The sequence below is a fragment of the Melitaea cinxia genome, chromosome 2 (genome assembly GCF_905220565.1).
Source record: "Melitaea cinxia chromosome 2, ilMelCinx1.1, whole genome shotgun sequence".
In the NCBI taxonomy this organism is placed as follows: Eukaryota; Metazoa; Arthropoda; class Insecta; order Lepidoptera; family Nymphalidae; genus Melitaea; species Melitaea cinxia.
The window spans coordinates 730498-747098 of NC_059395.1; the positions used below are offsets into that span (position 1 = coordinate 730498).

At 33.2% G+C, this 16601-nt stretch overlaps 1 protein-coding gene across 1 annotated transcript; it reads left to right on the top strand.

The window, feature by feature from the left end:
* The first annotated feature begins 11287 nt into the window (after positions 1 to 11287).
* LOC123659586 (ichor) lies at positions 11288 to 12652 on the top strand. Its single transcript, XM_045594796.1, has one exon. The coding sequence runs from the start codon at positions 11288 to 11290 to the stop codon at positions 12650 to 12652; it is 1365 nt and encodes a 454-aa protein (XP_045450752.1).
* The last annotated feature ends 3949 nt before the right edge of the window (positions 12653 to 16601 follow it).

Genomic DNA, 16601 nt, shown 5'->3' on the forward strand with positions numbered 1-16601 from the left:
TTCGCAAACGTTAGAAGTTATATGAACAATAGAAAACGACAATTGACAATAGGAAGAATAGGCAATTAGGAAATTGTTCATCTCAATGAATAAACTAAAGTTGTCTTTTCGGGGCTAGAAATGCCACATGTAATTTTCAGCTGAAAAATAATAATATTTCAAAAACTTGAATTTGTTGGATATCATTGTCCATTAAATAGTGTTGTCCACAATTAGTAAAACAGACGCTAGGTATAACAGGAAACAACTATTTACGGATAAAGTAAATTAATAATATTAGCAAATATCATATAGGTACCTACGTAATGAAAGTCTAGAGCAGGGATGTCAAATCATTCATATTAATATACACTCAATTATAGTATGACATTATCGTACTATAATTGAGTGTATATTATCGAACTATAATGTTTTAAGAAGATTTCAATAATATATATTCATCATCATCATCATTTCAGACTATCGCAGTCCACTGTTGGACATAGGCCTCCACAAGTTCCCGCCAAAAAAGGCGTGAACTCATGTGTGTTGGGGGTGTGTGGGCGGGTTGGTGACCATAGCAGCTTTGTCGCACCTAAGACGCTGCTGCCCGTTTTCGACCTGTGTATTTCAAAGCCATTGGAAAATTATTATATTACAAAAAGAAAAAAACACTAGCCTATATTCATTAAAATCTGAAAATTGCTAATTCATGAACCTTTACGCTCAATTAGTACCGTAGTAACCGTAGCTTATAGAGTATTATCAACATTTATGACACAATAAGGATCAAAGATTCCGGCTGTCTATTGTCTGTTTACGATCACAGGTACGGGGTGATGGGGATGGAGGCGGGTTGAGAGGGGATGTTCGTCCTATCAACCTTTTTTTTTGTTCTATTGTCTTAAATTAGCAGGATAGGTGAGCAAATTTGACGACATCATTTAGTTACTTCTAAATATTTGTCAAGGAAAGTTGTGTCTCACTATCCTGGTATTCTAATAGTTAACCCGAGTGATACGCTATGGCTTGCCTATATGCCTGCGCAGAAATGCGCCCCGACGAACTTTGTTTTAATAATTTTGAAGTCGATCCGAATTATATCGGATCGAAAGAAGAGTTCGATCGATACTTTATGGAGTTTAAAAATGCGTGTAGTAGAAAACAGAATAACGAATTGGGATATATCAGGTAATTGTTTTTTTTTTAATTACATTATAATTATTATACTTATTTTCAAAAAAAAAAAAAAAAAAAACTATTCAACCATTAATTTCTCGATATAATGTTGTATTTTTTAATTAATATTAATATTATATTCGCTCAACACTTGTTATTTTAAGCGTCTATCGGAAATAGAATGAGAATTTTTTTTTTTGAAAGTAGAGTAGAATTTTTTTCTAAAATTATATTTTGGGGAATTATAGAAATGTGTATAATTAAAATAAAAACTGAAAACTATTTTAAAAATACTTGTATATAAATGTTTTTGTCTTTAAATTGATGGCATGTTTTAAAATCACCGCTAATTACACTGTTTTAATATAAAAATAAGCAACGAAAAAACTTGTTTTAAATCTAGAATGACAGTTATATAAATATTAGTGCATTTCAAGTATGCAAAAATATTTGGTGTACAAATTGCTTATTTTAATTTTTTTAATTCTGTTAACATTTTTACCTTATAAAATAAACACGTGAAATAAATATAAAAAACGAATGTTAGACCATACGACTGAAATATACTTCTTTAGCCCTCTCAATTTCCGTTCGCCTCGCTCGATCACACTTTTTATAACGCTCTCGTCACGCAAGCGAGTGTAAAGAGGTTCTACTTCAAAGGTATTTAATAAGACACGCCGATAATACGAGTTTGTCACTTAAAGTCAATTATTGTGATGTATGGAAAATGTTTATCTTTCCCGATCAAGAAATTTTTTGTCAGCAAAATGCTCTTAGGGCAGGTTGCGTCATTGCTTAGCGTTACTGTTTCACACGATCTCACTGCACGTATTTTTTTTTCGTAAAAAATTTAGTATATAGGAGGTTTAGGGGGCGATAAATCAATCTAGTTAGATTCATTTTTAGAAAATGTTTTTTTATCCCTGTTTTTAGCCAATGAAAAAATGGCTACAATATCGTTAGAATACGAATATAAATTTCGCAATCGGCAATAAAGTTGTAATAGCTCGGGAGGGAAATTGGCCGGTCGCGATCGTCCGAAAAGACCACGGTTGAATCCTCATGTTTCCAGATCGATTATTATTTTTTCTTTTTTTTTCTAATTGCACTCGTTATTTTTTATTTAAATAGCCAATTCGTATTATTTATTATTATGTCGGTAAAATCGAAAAATACTCGGGTAAAATGCTCGGGTGGGAAATTGGCCGGTCAGAAAAGACTGAGAAGACCATTGTTCAAATCCTCATGCCTCCTGGTCGATTTTTTTTCTAATTGCACTCATTTTTATTTAAATAATCCGTTCATATTTTTTTATTATTGTCCGTAAAATCTATTCTAAAATTCTAATTCTATAAATATGTTATTCGTATTTAAATATGATTTTCAAAAAAACACGATTTACTAAAAATACCGAGCTAAGCTCAGTCACCAAGGTTCTTAAACTTCACTAAGAAAATATTAATATTATTGTATTTAAGAATATCGCGTCTATAGGTGACAATAAATTTATTGATTGGTAATGAAAGTGCACTCTTGAATTGTAAAGAATGTTAAAATTTATATCGAGATATATTACTCCCGTTGGCGCAGTGGTTAACGCACTGGCTGTTGCGCCAGCGGTTGCGGGTTCGATTCCCGCTCACAACAGACATTTATATCGACCATATAGTCGTTAGTCGTGGTCTGGGCGTTCTGTTTGACCCCCTTTGTCTTTCTGACCCCCAGCACAGAAGAAAATCCTACTGGAGGATCTGTTGAGTGTGAATCGTCTATTAATTCTTAATTACTACATACAAGGATACACATAATAATTGTGTTTGCTCGCAAACGAAAAAAATCAGACTTCAATTACATCGACAAGTAATTCAACGTAGGTAGACGAAAAAAAATTAACAAACGCACTAGTCGTCATTACGATTTTCGAGGGTTTCCCTCGATTTCTCTGGGATTCAACAAATCCTGGTTTCCGTATCATCAAAAAAAAAAAAAAAAGAAAGAATTATCAAAATCGGTTCATAAACTCACTGTACTTATTCTATCTTGTTGTTAGTCTGTGATGTTTAATGTGATGGGTCACGTATCTTTTATGTTACTATCCTATTAACTTTATTTTTGTTTTTTTTTTTTAAGTTATTTTAATATCAACTCTCAATACTGCCCTTGTTTAACAGTACTAAGATGTATAGATAGAAAAACCTATTATTGGCCTTATTATTGTTAATGTTATGTTAAATTTTATTTATATACGAATTATAACGCTGTTGGTTTTCGAATAAAATAAAAAATAAATAAATTAATAAACGACGAAGCTATCTTATCTCTTTTTCTATTTACCCGACTGCCAAGGAAGGGTTATGTTTTTCGCGCGTATCTTGTATGTATGTATATTTGTATGTAATATTCTTTACTACCTCATATTTCCAGAAACACTGTACGGATTTACATAATTGAGGTATCGTTAGGTTCGTCTTAGCTGCCCAAGTGTTCTTAGATAGGTGACATTAAAAAAAATCAAACATGGCGGCTGCGCGAAGCCATTGTAGTTAATGAAAAAAATTTTTTTTTCTCGAATACTACAATATGGGTATCAAATTGAAGGGCACAATACAAGGATTTTAAAAAGGTGTATCATGTTTATTATTACATAGTGTATATCGTCACATAGTATGTTCAGATCTTAAAATTACATAACGAATTTTGTTGCGATTTTTAAGTAAATAGAGCGATTCCAAAGGAAGGCTTATATGTATAATACATGCATAATATAGTAGAGGACAACTGATAATTTTTGCAGCCGTGCGAAGCCGGGGCTGGTCATTAGTAATTTAGTAAAATAATTGTCGTCCAGAATTTCATTTTAATTTTAATGGCGATGTCTTCGTTTGTTTCGTTTTTATGCCTCGACGCGTCAATTATTCGTCGTGACAAATAATCCCACATTCAGTTTACGCGGACATACGCTACTTTTTTCTCCAACGAGCAAGTAGTACGAATTTACGTATTCCACGCATGCAAAGCAAGGAGCACGAGCTATGGCTTTAAATTATTTATAGTATCTTAAAATATTATAATAAATGTACATTAGCTATCATTTTTATCATCTTTAAAAGTTTCACTAACGGATTTTTATCATCGGCCCGCTTCTGAAAATATCAAATAAAAAGTTGATAAATTATTATTTTATTTTATATTACAGACAATTAAAATAAGAACCTCGTAAATATTTATTTGTATCTGCATTTCGTTGCCTGAGAGCATTCTGCGCCACGTGACCCAATGACCAATATGCCAATAGCCAACCCCGCCAACGGAATCTTAAAAAAAATCCTATCACGATTTTAATTTTTGGGCCAACCCACAGACGCGCCCGCATCGAAATTTTGTCGCCCGATGAGCGAGACGGCGTACAAAGCGTACAATACATAAACGAGAGTGAAAGAGAGGGGAGAACGGAACAGGGCCAGCTAACGGTAACACACGGAAGTGTGTCAGTGGCGTAAAGTGTACCACTAAACGAAACGTCGTAAGCGGTTACGTTTATTTTCGACCTTGACTATCTATAATAAGGATTATACTCGCTTGCATTTGATCGAGTTTTCGATTTTCACGGCGCTGATTCACTACAATGGTGGGCAATGTCTACAGAACTATGCTAACCTACCTCAAGGCTAGGGAGATGATGTAGATAGGGCTCTAGCTTAAATTACTTACACTGCGTTTTAGGTTATATTTATTTTACAGGTACAAGATATTTTTATACACATCTTAATGTACATTTTTCTTAGTTAATCTGTGTTGATAAAGATACCTTTATACCATACAAAGAGAAAAATGTCATGCGGTGCGTATAAAAGACTTCAACGGGCTCGTGACGAGATGTATTCTTAGAATTTAATAAAAACAAATCTTTAAATATCAATTTCGTCGCGGACTTTAAAAATATAATATTTGCGAAATATAATAAGGAACTTGCATACTTTCGTGAAACCTAGTTGTTCGGTCGCGTGTCATAGGTTAGTAGTTTCGTGGACGAATTTTACACAAAATTGTAATATTACCTAAAACTGTAAATTTTATAATACTATCATATTTTGCAATATATGTATAAATGATTAATTTTAGTTCAGATATCGGTTCTTTCTACGACTATATTAAATAGTTAACTACCTTACAGATATTTCTTATAGCTTGTATCAACATTCCATATAAATATGAAACGTATAAAAACGCATAATAAAACGTGTCGGTTAATAGTTGTCAAACAAAACAAATTCTAAGAAATATTGCTCGATAATAACGTAATAGCGTCTTTGTTATCACGACTATATTAAATTTATATTGAAGACAAAAAAAAGTGACATATTGAAATTTGATTTCGAATTTTTCCTATTGAAGACAAAAAAAAGAGTAATAAAGACGTTTATATTGAAAATTTATTTCGAATTTTTCGTATTAATTATCGCAGTTAATTTACGATATAAAATTTTCACTCCGACGAAATCATGAAGTTCGCATTACGAAAGAGTATCGAGTCTGATTTTATCACTTTCTCGGCTCGTAATTTTTGAATGAAAGCTTCGAGATAATGAAAGTTATATTGAAAAATATCAATATTGTATTTCGTGATGAAATATTGTTGTCTGTTAATAACCGATATATGAAGAACTAGTTAAACTAATTTTTACGACTATTTTTAGGAAATATTACTTTTTGTAAGTTTTTTGTACTTTCCCATAGGTATTTTACTTTTAAAATTATTAAAAATAGTAAAATAAATAAATAAAAATATTTAATTTCGGATTCTAACATCTAAAGATTTTTATTTGTCCATTATAAACAATACTTAATCACAAACTATATTAGTTATTGTTAGTGGCATTATAAAAATTTATTTTAATCGGCAAGTCATTGCTTATATCGAATGTGTTTGAATAGAACAATCAGAGCGAGCCATGTCTTCAGAATACTTTTGTTACTGGCCCTTGTGCGCCGAAACAGTGCAGTAAATATACGTGTACAGTTAATTAGCGTAAAGGACTTCTATTTCGGCATGCTTTATAAAATTATTCACAATACAATCATTACTGTTTCACATTGGAACAATTTAACACAATCAGTTGCTTAATGGGCATATTTTTTTTTTCAGTTATAAATCCTTTTCAAATGTTTCTTTTGTAATTATTCTTTATTTTCGAGATTGTGTCTATTACGCTAATTGCGTTACAGTTAATCACACAGTTATGGTAATATTGTTTTATAGGTAATTATACAATATTATTGATAACAAAATTCACGTAAATATCAACATTTGGGTTACATGTCCTCCCACATTCTTCCAGTCGTCCAGGCGTTTGACAATTATGTGCATTTTTACAAGAACAACCTAAATACAATTTCGCAATAAGATGCAAATACATTATTCAATTTATTCATATTCGCAGACTTTTTTTTTTTCGTCTACTTACTATTCAATTCAAGACTCGATATGTTGTTGGTTCTTTTGCATTAGTTATCTTACCGTTACTAATGAATTGACAAGATTTTTTTATTTGTTAAAGATCGAGGTACTTTTACTTTCCATGCATGACGTCAGTTTACTTGACATCCTTATTTACAACGGTTTAAAATCCATATAATACAAGCATAAGCCAAAACTACAATAGAAACTAAAGTATTATATATTTTTTTTTATTTTGACAAACCAATCAACATTTGCCATTTACTTTATCTTAAAACGTCCATCACATTACAAAGAAAGCCTCATTTCTAACATAAGCTTACTGTATTGAAAGACTTTTTTTAAACATAACAATAATAAACGCTTCACACACAATGGTCCCCAGTATTACAGATCCCACCTTAAACGCCAGGGTATACAACAACACAAATAACTGGACAAAGGATGTATACAAATATTTGTTGACCATTGACCACTGCGCTTGCTGTGTGGTTACGGCATTAAGAATATAGCCACTCCCTCTCTACCCGTAGGTGTCGTAAAAGGCGGTACAGGATAACACTGTTCCACTACCACCTTGGAACTTAATTGACCGATGGCGGGATAACCATCCAACTGCTGGCTTTGAAATACACAGGCCGAAGACAGCAGTGTCTTCGGTGCGTCAAAGCCAGTACTGCGGTCACCAGCCCGCCTGCCCAGCGTGGTGACTATGGGCAAAACACATGAGTTCAGCTCATTATTGGCTCGAACTTATGGATGTCCAGCAGTGGACTGTATTAGACTAGAGTAATGATGAATGATGATCACTGCAAAAATACATTAGCAAAGTTAAATAAACGCATAATCCTCGTCTCCAGCATCGGTTTATAACAACTAGGTGGAACATTCTAGTATTTTAATCCAGGTATGTCTAGCAAACACTTTCACTGAGGCCCATCAGAGCGAATAATGTCATCGAAACTTTCCCAAGAATTCGGATCATCAGTTAAATAATGAATAAATCATTTATACCGATTATTAATTTTATGAATCAGTTATGAATCAAAATGGTCCAATGTATGGGATACTTGTATTTTAAACGAGAGATCAAAGATTTCTAATCCGGTTAATCACACCATCGATGAGGGAACATGTCATAAATATTTTATAACTAATAAATAAATATCTTATAACATACACACACGGTCGTCATTCAGCCGGCTGTTATAACTAATTTTGTTTTATATAAACATACATTGAAATAATACATATATAAATATATAAATTCAAATACAAATTACATCCTGACTTAGGCGGGAATCGGACCCAAAACTCGAGGAACAGAAAGCAGAATAACTATAAACTGTGCCAACAGGCTAGTAATGACTCGTCACAAATCTCGAAAAGCATAAATTACTATATTCAAACAGACATTAACTTAGTATATATTATTATTAATTATTAATTAATTAATAAGTAAAAAATTATTAATAATTTGAATAGATTTTGCCCAGAAGAACTGGTAAGAAACTAAACTGTCACACTTCTGAAAACCACACAGCATGCATAAACTTAGTTCTATGACCTGCATAGAAACCAATGTTACTAAACACTCGTTAATAACACAATGTTACTAATCTTTGTCATTTATATAATCTAGTACTGAATATTTGATTTGGCTGTTTATTTATATATGTCATTCATTTTCTATTTATCAAAGCGTATGGTCAGATGTCTTTTCATATTTCACTTAACTGAGAAGTTATACAAAATACGCGGTTCTGATGGAATTAGTTTGAAATGTAAAATTTTAGACACACAATATTCGTTGCTTGTTGTAAATTGATAAACTTTTGATAAATGCTTGTGTATTTAATAGGAGAAAGGCGTTTACAAATTTCTTAATCAAAATCAAAATCCATTTCATTTCAAAAGTCTAACTCAAATCATAGAAGTAAATAATTCATTGAAATTATAACATTCTTAATGTGTAGTATACCGTTGTGTAGAAGTAAAATGGTCATTTAATGTAGCCGTTTTTGAGTTTTTGAATTAATTTCAACATTTTTATCTTTTATGCGTGATTTTTAAGAGTCTGAATGTGACGAGTGATGAGTCTTGCCTTAATTTCTAAGATTATATGTGATACCACTTTTTTGGCTACTTTCAACGGTTTAATGGTTTAGATCAACCAACTTTTATTCTTGATAAAAGATGAAACAGATAGAATATCTTATAAAAGGAAAAATGAAAAGTTATTATTGAACTCAAAAAACTTTAAAAAAAAAACCTTAATTGACACAATGAGTATGGTCATCTGTCAAACGCAACAAATTGTATGAAAAATTCAATGTTTAAGGATTGCAAAGTTTTCGAATCCTGGTATCTGTCCAAAGGCTTTAATTTTGTATTTTATTATGATTATTAACATCGAAATGTGCAGTTGAACAGGATATTGAAAACGCAGTTATTTGTATTGAGTTATACTCGTAATTGATATGAATACTTTGTTAATTTCGTTAGCGGTGTCCGAAATGTTTGCGTGATCTAAGAAGCAGTTGAGAAGTATTTACAGCGTCTATTCAACTTGTTAAAATATTTAGCAATTATAGCGGTAACGCGAATAAAAAATATACATATTTACCGCTACTCCATTTCATTAATAAAAAAAAAACTAACTAAAAGTAAGGCTAAATGACGAACCCAGTGGTTTTTGTTTTTCGATAGTTTAGATAGTTGAAATTATGTATAAAAATAATTTCAAATATAGAACTCGCGTTTTGATTGATGACATTTATATTGTTATAATTTTTTTTTAATTTGTTAATTTTATTATAATCTATACATATAATAAAATGGTAGGAAAGTCAAAACTGTACATTGAATATTTTTTTAAAGGATTACTTAGGGTGTGATCTAGAATCGATACCGAAGCCAAAAATATAGTTTTAAGAATTTTTGTCTGTTTGTCTGTATGTATGTCCGGGATAAACTCAAAAAGTATTGCATGGATTTACTTCAAATTTGGCACGAATATTATTAAGAAGTCGGGTCAACATATAAGATACATATTATCACGCTGTCACCTACGGGAAACGAGCAGTGAACCTTTATTTCTTCAACGCATTCTGTAACAACGTGTAATCTAACGACGCATATTTGAATGTTCTTATTATGTTAATAACCATGCTATAAGCTGGCTTCATACTATAAATAAAGACATTCTGTAGTATATTTAGTTCAGTATCAGCATTGCACCATTTGGTCGCTAGTATTAAACCTAAAAACGCGTCGCGCACAGCATCTAGTTTATTATGTGCAACATTAATTTAGTCATAGTAACTGAATACAATAAAAAGTTAATATTTAAGAATTTATAAAGATAAAGTACTTTTTCTTAGTCACGTTCAAACGCAATCGATCGATTTTTTTTTTCATAAATTTCGCCACCCGCCACGGGCCAACGACCGCAATAGCCTTTTTGAATTTACGAAAAACACCCCAAGGCCGGTTCGGAAGCCGAGACAAATCTTTATTATAAACTGAGTTAGTTTTTTACACAGATTGCAAATTATTGCGTGCCGCTATTAACATTTCGTCAGTGTGCGTTTTACAATAAACAGTCGGTCGACAGCAATGTCTGTTGCGAAGAAATGCGTTTGATAATTGACAATTTAATATTTTAGACAAAAGCGTGGCGTGTCTTGTAAAGCGATTCCGTGTTACGACAGATACACTCGTACATTTTAAATTATTTTTGTACTGTACCTATTTTATTATTATTATTATTATTATTATTATTATTTCTCGCTTGCTTCTTTTTCTTTTATGTTACTTGTATTGTTTTTGGTTGTACAATAAAGTATATTTGTATTGTATTGTATTGTACCTACTCTGTTTTTCTAAAATACGTATAATAAGAAATATGGCTATATATAAGTTATGTTAAAAAATATAATAAAAAAACTAATTTGCAATATAATGAATTATATTCTAAGAAATAGGTATATACTACTAATTAAACTAAAATTTCATCGACTGTTACGAAGAATACGGTCAGGAGCTCAAACAACTCGGTCAATTGTGCATGTTCAGATACAAGCCGACGTGGATCGTTGAATGTGGCTATCAGTTCATCGCGGTTCTTGATAGACAATATTAGTATTAGGGTATGAGAAAATGGACTTGTACGTTTTTAGCGTTTTACGTATCAAGACACGTTAAGTGGAATAGTTAGTTCGTCTTTCTCGAAATTAAACGTTTCAATCTTTGCGAACTCAAACTATTTATAAACTTTTGTTTTTTACATTGAAATCTAGTTATGTCACAACCGCTTGTCAAAGATTTTGATTGAAAAATTATATGGAAAATATAAAATCACACTATTTTGCAAGGAAATAACGCAAATCGGGTCCTTGGTATGCGAACGAAATAATAATAGTAAGCAGTCACTATCGTAGCAACACCGATAACTAGTGAAGCGGACCGGCGCGCGCCGGTAAAATGGAAACGATTATTTAGCGCCAATATCTTGATTTCGCATTCGACTAACCTACATATAAATTACAACATTAATAATATACGTGTTTTTTTGTTTTCCTTTACAGGCAGCGCGGCAGGGTGGCGGCCTCGAAGTATGGCGGTGGCGGGGTGTCTCTCGGCTCCGGCGTTGCGGTAAGGCGCGGGATGAAGTGCACGGGGGTGGCGGGTGGTGGGCCCGGTGGTGACGACCTCCTGCTGGGTGCCTGCTGGGTAGACCAGAAGCTTGACGCTTCCTCTCCCCCCTGCCAGGAGCTATTCGATCCGTTCCTTACACAACCGGCACTGGCAGATTTGAAACCTCTCCCCCCTTTCACTGGATACACCGGCCATCTATCTATCAACGGAATATCCGGCCACCACTTCCATGCAATAGCTCAACGCCTCCCAGAGGAAAATAACAATTACCCCACGCAGAGCGGCTATGGCACGGATCACGACGTGGTATCATCTTCAACTTGCGCTGCTGATTCGGAACCACGGGATTTAGAGGACGTAAAACCATTCCCCCTTGACGGAATAAATACAAAACCATTTCCTGAATCGTCAGTGCCGACCATCGCCAACACTTACGCGAAGTCCGGTTCACCGGGAATGAAAATGTTTATCGATAATAAACAAGATTTATACGACATAAGTTCGATAGAAGATATAGCGGCGTTGATCGGATGCTCTATCGCAGACACTACAGTTCCGTCTCAAGCAGAAGACCAAGAAAGAAACGACTCTAGAGACAGTTGGTTGGATATAGAGTACTGGATGCCGACGGCTCAGCACAATGATAAAACGGTTTCGCAAGATTTATCCGAATTCGGTCTACCTAGCTCCACTCCTCCGCAATCTAGCCAACAGTCAAGTCTAGATTTTCCTACAAAAACGCAGGAGTTTATACATAAGAATTTTGGTCAGGCAGGCTCAGCGCTGCAAACAATGCTAACACAAAGCTACATGCCGTTGCTCCAAAATAGATTACAGAATGGTCCCCCAGTTAAACAAGAAGCGCCGAGTTCGACCAGTTATGGAATGGATGTCATTTCAACGTCATCACCTCCCGGAAACGCGGTGTCAACAACTGACGGTATTGGGGGTCTTCTTAACGGCCGTTATGCGCAACCCTATGCTGTGGGCCTAAAGTCAGACGGAGTTTGCAGCCCCGATAGACTTCTAGGCTATCCTCACGCACACACGACGACGGCTACTCCGTCAAATAAGAGCAAGCGAAGTCGTGCAAAGGCTAAACAAACTAGTAACGGAGGCAGCCTTCACGGAAGTTCTCTAGCCTTTGCATCTGCTACATCGGCCGAATTGAGCGGTCTACTTGGCAAAGAAAAACCAGTCCATCGCTGCTCAATCTGTAATAGAGGATTTTTAAACAAATCAAACATCAAGGTTCATTTACGAACCCATACTGGGGAGAAGCCATTCAGGTGCGACGTATGCGCTAAAGCTTTCCGCCAGAAGGCGCATCTGATTAAACACCAGCAGATCCACAAGAGGATCGGAAGGGACTAGAGTAGGAGCGGCGTCGACCGCTAGCTCAAAAATGAAGCATTTCTATAGCTAGTAATTGTGTGAATGTTATGTAAACGAACATACTTGTGTGGTTGGTGCCTATATCGTGTCAGTTTATTTTGTAAATGTGTTTTTTTGTCAGCGATGTCTGCTAACTTAGTTAAGAAAGGCATAAGTCCATTCGTTTATCACGAAAGGTGTAATTAAGAAAATGTGCAATGTTAACTAGTTTTAAATTGATCAAATTGGTAAGTGTATTGTATTATATGTAATTCTAGTATGTAAGGCGACGTCGTCACCGCATGTCTCAACGAGGGTCCCGGCCGATTTCTTTCTTAAGTTTAATTAATAAATCATTATCTCGCACACGACAGATAATAGTCAATTGTTAACGGATCGTGGGCACAGTAATGTGTAACTCGCGACTTTCCCCATCATTAATAATTTTCTTTGACTATGTGAATAGCACAACTATAGGTACTGCGATTACCTGTTACTCCTAGGTTTGTAAAGTGTATTTTTAAGTATATATATTAATCATGATGACAAAGCAAATGAGGCTTATTAAAGAGACAATTAGTTTCAATGTGTTGATTTGATGAAATGGTTCTAATTATCATTCTTACATATTGTGAAACTTTAAAACGAAGTCCTCATCAATGTGGCTAAAGCGTATAATTGTAGGGAATTGTATTAAATTACAATCACGTACTATAATATGATGTTGTTAACATCTTTGGGTTTAACTAAGTGTTTTATAAGACCAGGGATCTGTTTTCTCAGTTGCTGATAAAATTATCTAATACGCGACGGTATCCAATAGATTCTCCACTTTATCTGTTAGATTACTATTTAAAATCTTAAAAAAGTTGTACCTTATTACTTGAGGTAAAAGAAGGCCCAAGGGTCTGTTTTAGATCATGCTAATAAGGCCGTTCAGTAACTTACGTGCAAGGTAATCTTTCAGCAACTGATGAAGCCAGCCCTTCTACCTGATTAAATCTAATATACTCATAATCTTAACAACAATGTTCATAATATTATAGTACATTAGGCGGCAAATACCTTTGATTTCTCTTTGATTAAATCCTTTTCCTTAAATATTTGTAAATATATAAAAAAAAATTGTAAATCTCTTTAAAAAAAAATTATCAAAAAAACTCCTAAAATTTTAAAAACGCACTCTTTGGTGTAATAAATAAATAATCTTTACTGTAAAATATCATATCAACGTCAAAATATCAATCAACTAAAATCAAAAAGAAATCTAACTAACTAAATATAGCATCTGACACACAAATCACACTATACGTGATCATTTATTTCGTTGAATATAATGTAATGTTAAATTAAATCTAACTCACAAATATTCTGTAATATAAAACAATAATAACTCATTAAAACTGTAATGACATTACATTTTGCTTAAATACGGCCAAAGTCCCGAAATCGTGTAAAAACGTTGAGAATCCTTCGCGGTTCGCAAGCGCACGCGAACGGAACTCAACGTTTCCGGGAAACGGATGGAGAAAAACAACCCGATGTTCTAATAGCAGCGATCCGTTGTTGCGCAATATTTACTATTAAGGGCTCAACACTAATTACTGAACGTCATAATATTAGCTTAAGTAAATATATGGATAAAAGATGGCTCTGGGTGTTAATAAATATAATTGTCGCGAATTTAACATTTAAATGTCGCCGAAATTAATTGTATATTTGCTTGAAAATTAAGAAATGAAATTTTGAAATTGTAAATCACAGTATTTTTTTCCATTTCGTTTCGTTTTATCGAACAAAAATCAAAGGTTTTTAATCATAAGTACCCGTAGATAATAAAAATCCATGACAAGGTTCACTGACTTGACAAAAATTCCAATAAAAATTTACTTCATAATAAATATTTGAATTCATAAAAATAATTGATAATACTTCTTACTACTTGAACACTGCAAGCGTCTGCAAATGAAGCTAGGGCGTTACAGGGTGAAAGCCACGCCCCACGCCCTACGAGGCACGAGCCGGGCTGTCTGTGGGCTAACGCGCGTTTGTGAAACGCTGTACTGATATCATTAAATATAATTCACAGTTTATTGATAAATAATATCAAATAAAATTGATTTGAAATAAAACTTTGACTCCTGTATCAATTGTGTTATCGCGTTTCACTCGCAGCGTTTCTCACAGCATTTGTAAACTTAATAAAGTACCTTTTTAGTTATAAGCGATGTAGTATTTAAGTATTTATTTGTAATTTTGTAATATTACTGTAAATCCTTCTGTCAACTTTATCGTATCTGTGTAAATCCGTACACTATCAAATAAATAACTTGTCTCTGTTCCATATAATAAATAACACCATAAAAATGTACTGAATATCATGTACCATCGTTAAGATATTTATGTGGTAGTGTATCGATCAATATTGTGCGTTATTTCATAAGATAAAAATGTTATATTTTCGAGAGGTTTTTTTTTACATAATAAGTAAATTTGTAAATTGTAATTATAAAGTAAAATAAATGGAATTTTTGTTCATTATAAATCGTGATTTAATTTCTTAACCCTTCATTTTGATTTAAGAAAACATATATATATTTTTAAAGAGTAACAGTAGAGTTTATTTCCGACACTTATCTGCAGAATTTACATGACGAATAAGTCGTAACTTCAATTTTAACAATAGTCAATTAATTAAATCAAATATAATTCCAAATTGTTCAAAAGCGCTTTTGAAGTCTGAATTTTAATAAAGTAATTTTTAATTTGATTATAAATGGCTAGCAAAGTGTGTCACACGATCTTCAAACAAAGGTGCGAACGTCGGAGAGAAATGGCGGTTCACACAGTATGCGGTTCCCGTGCGTCGGAAGAAAGTCGGATGTGAAAATAGCCATAATGTACACAAAGTATTGCCATTTCGCGACAGGTGTAAGGTACACAGAGAAAACGAACGCACACTAGCGTATCGGAGACCTTGCGCCGGTGATAGGGTTAGAAAAATCATCTAAACGACCCATTCATTAAATGTAAGAAAGCGACTTTGTTTTTTTAGGCTAACTCACTGAACCGATTTTAAAAAATGTTAAAATACTTTTATTTTACTTATAAAAGAAAAATGACATCAATTTATACACAAAAGTTGAAGGTAGTGTCGTAGTTAATAAATCAATACAGCTATCAACGAGGCATAATTGTTATATCGCTCTCAACGGGACAACAACAACTCAACAAAAAAGGGACAACTTTATCTCCAAAACACAAAGAGGTGTGGCACACTGCATTATAGCTGTGAACGGTAAACATTTACTTGTTACACCCGACGATTGTGAAATTCTCAAACACAATTAAGAAATAATTTTACGATTTTCATGACAATTAGATCCGGAGATAATTACGACAAATCAATTTCTATAATTTGTAAAGAGACAAGTGAAATATAATTGAATTTAATGATAGATACAAGTAGGTCATTTTCATTTGACATATTATTTAGTATTTTTACTTGGCATTACTTTTATAAATAATACTCTTTTATACGTAGATAAAGTTACAATGGTACATTGAAATAAAATAATATTAAAATGCTATAAGGAGGTTTGACAGATTCGAATTTAATATCTTCATACGATAATACTAACGAAAAATTATCTCAGTCAAACTTGAATTATTATTCAAAGGAAGAGACTCCACTTATCGATAAGGCTTTTATCAGTCACAAGACAGTTTTATAGCCTATAATCTTAAATAAATACACAATTTACCACATAAAGAATTATTCAAAAATCGGATTATTAATTGCTATGTTCAATAAAATTTTACTTTCATTTTAACGATACTCAAAAATATGACAGTCATTGTAGACACATAAAAAGCTTAATATCATAAAGGAATCGACATATCATCGCTTAGCCGTTTCTGCTGACGCTCCGGCGAGATTCTTTCTCCA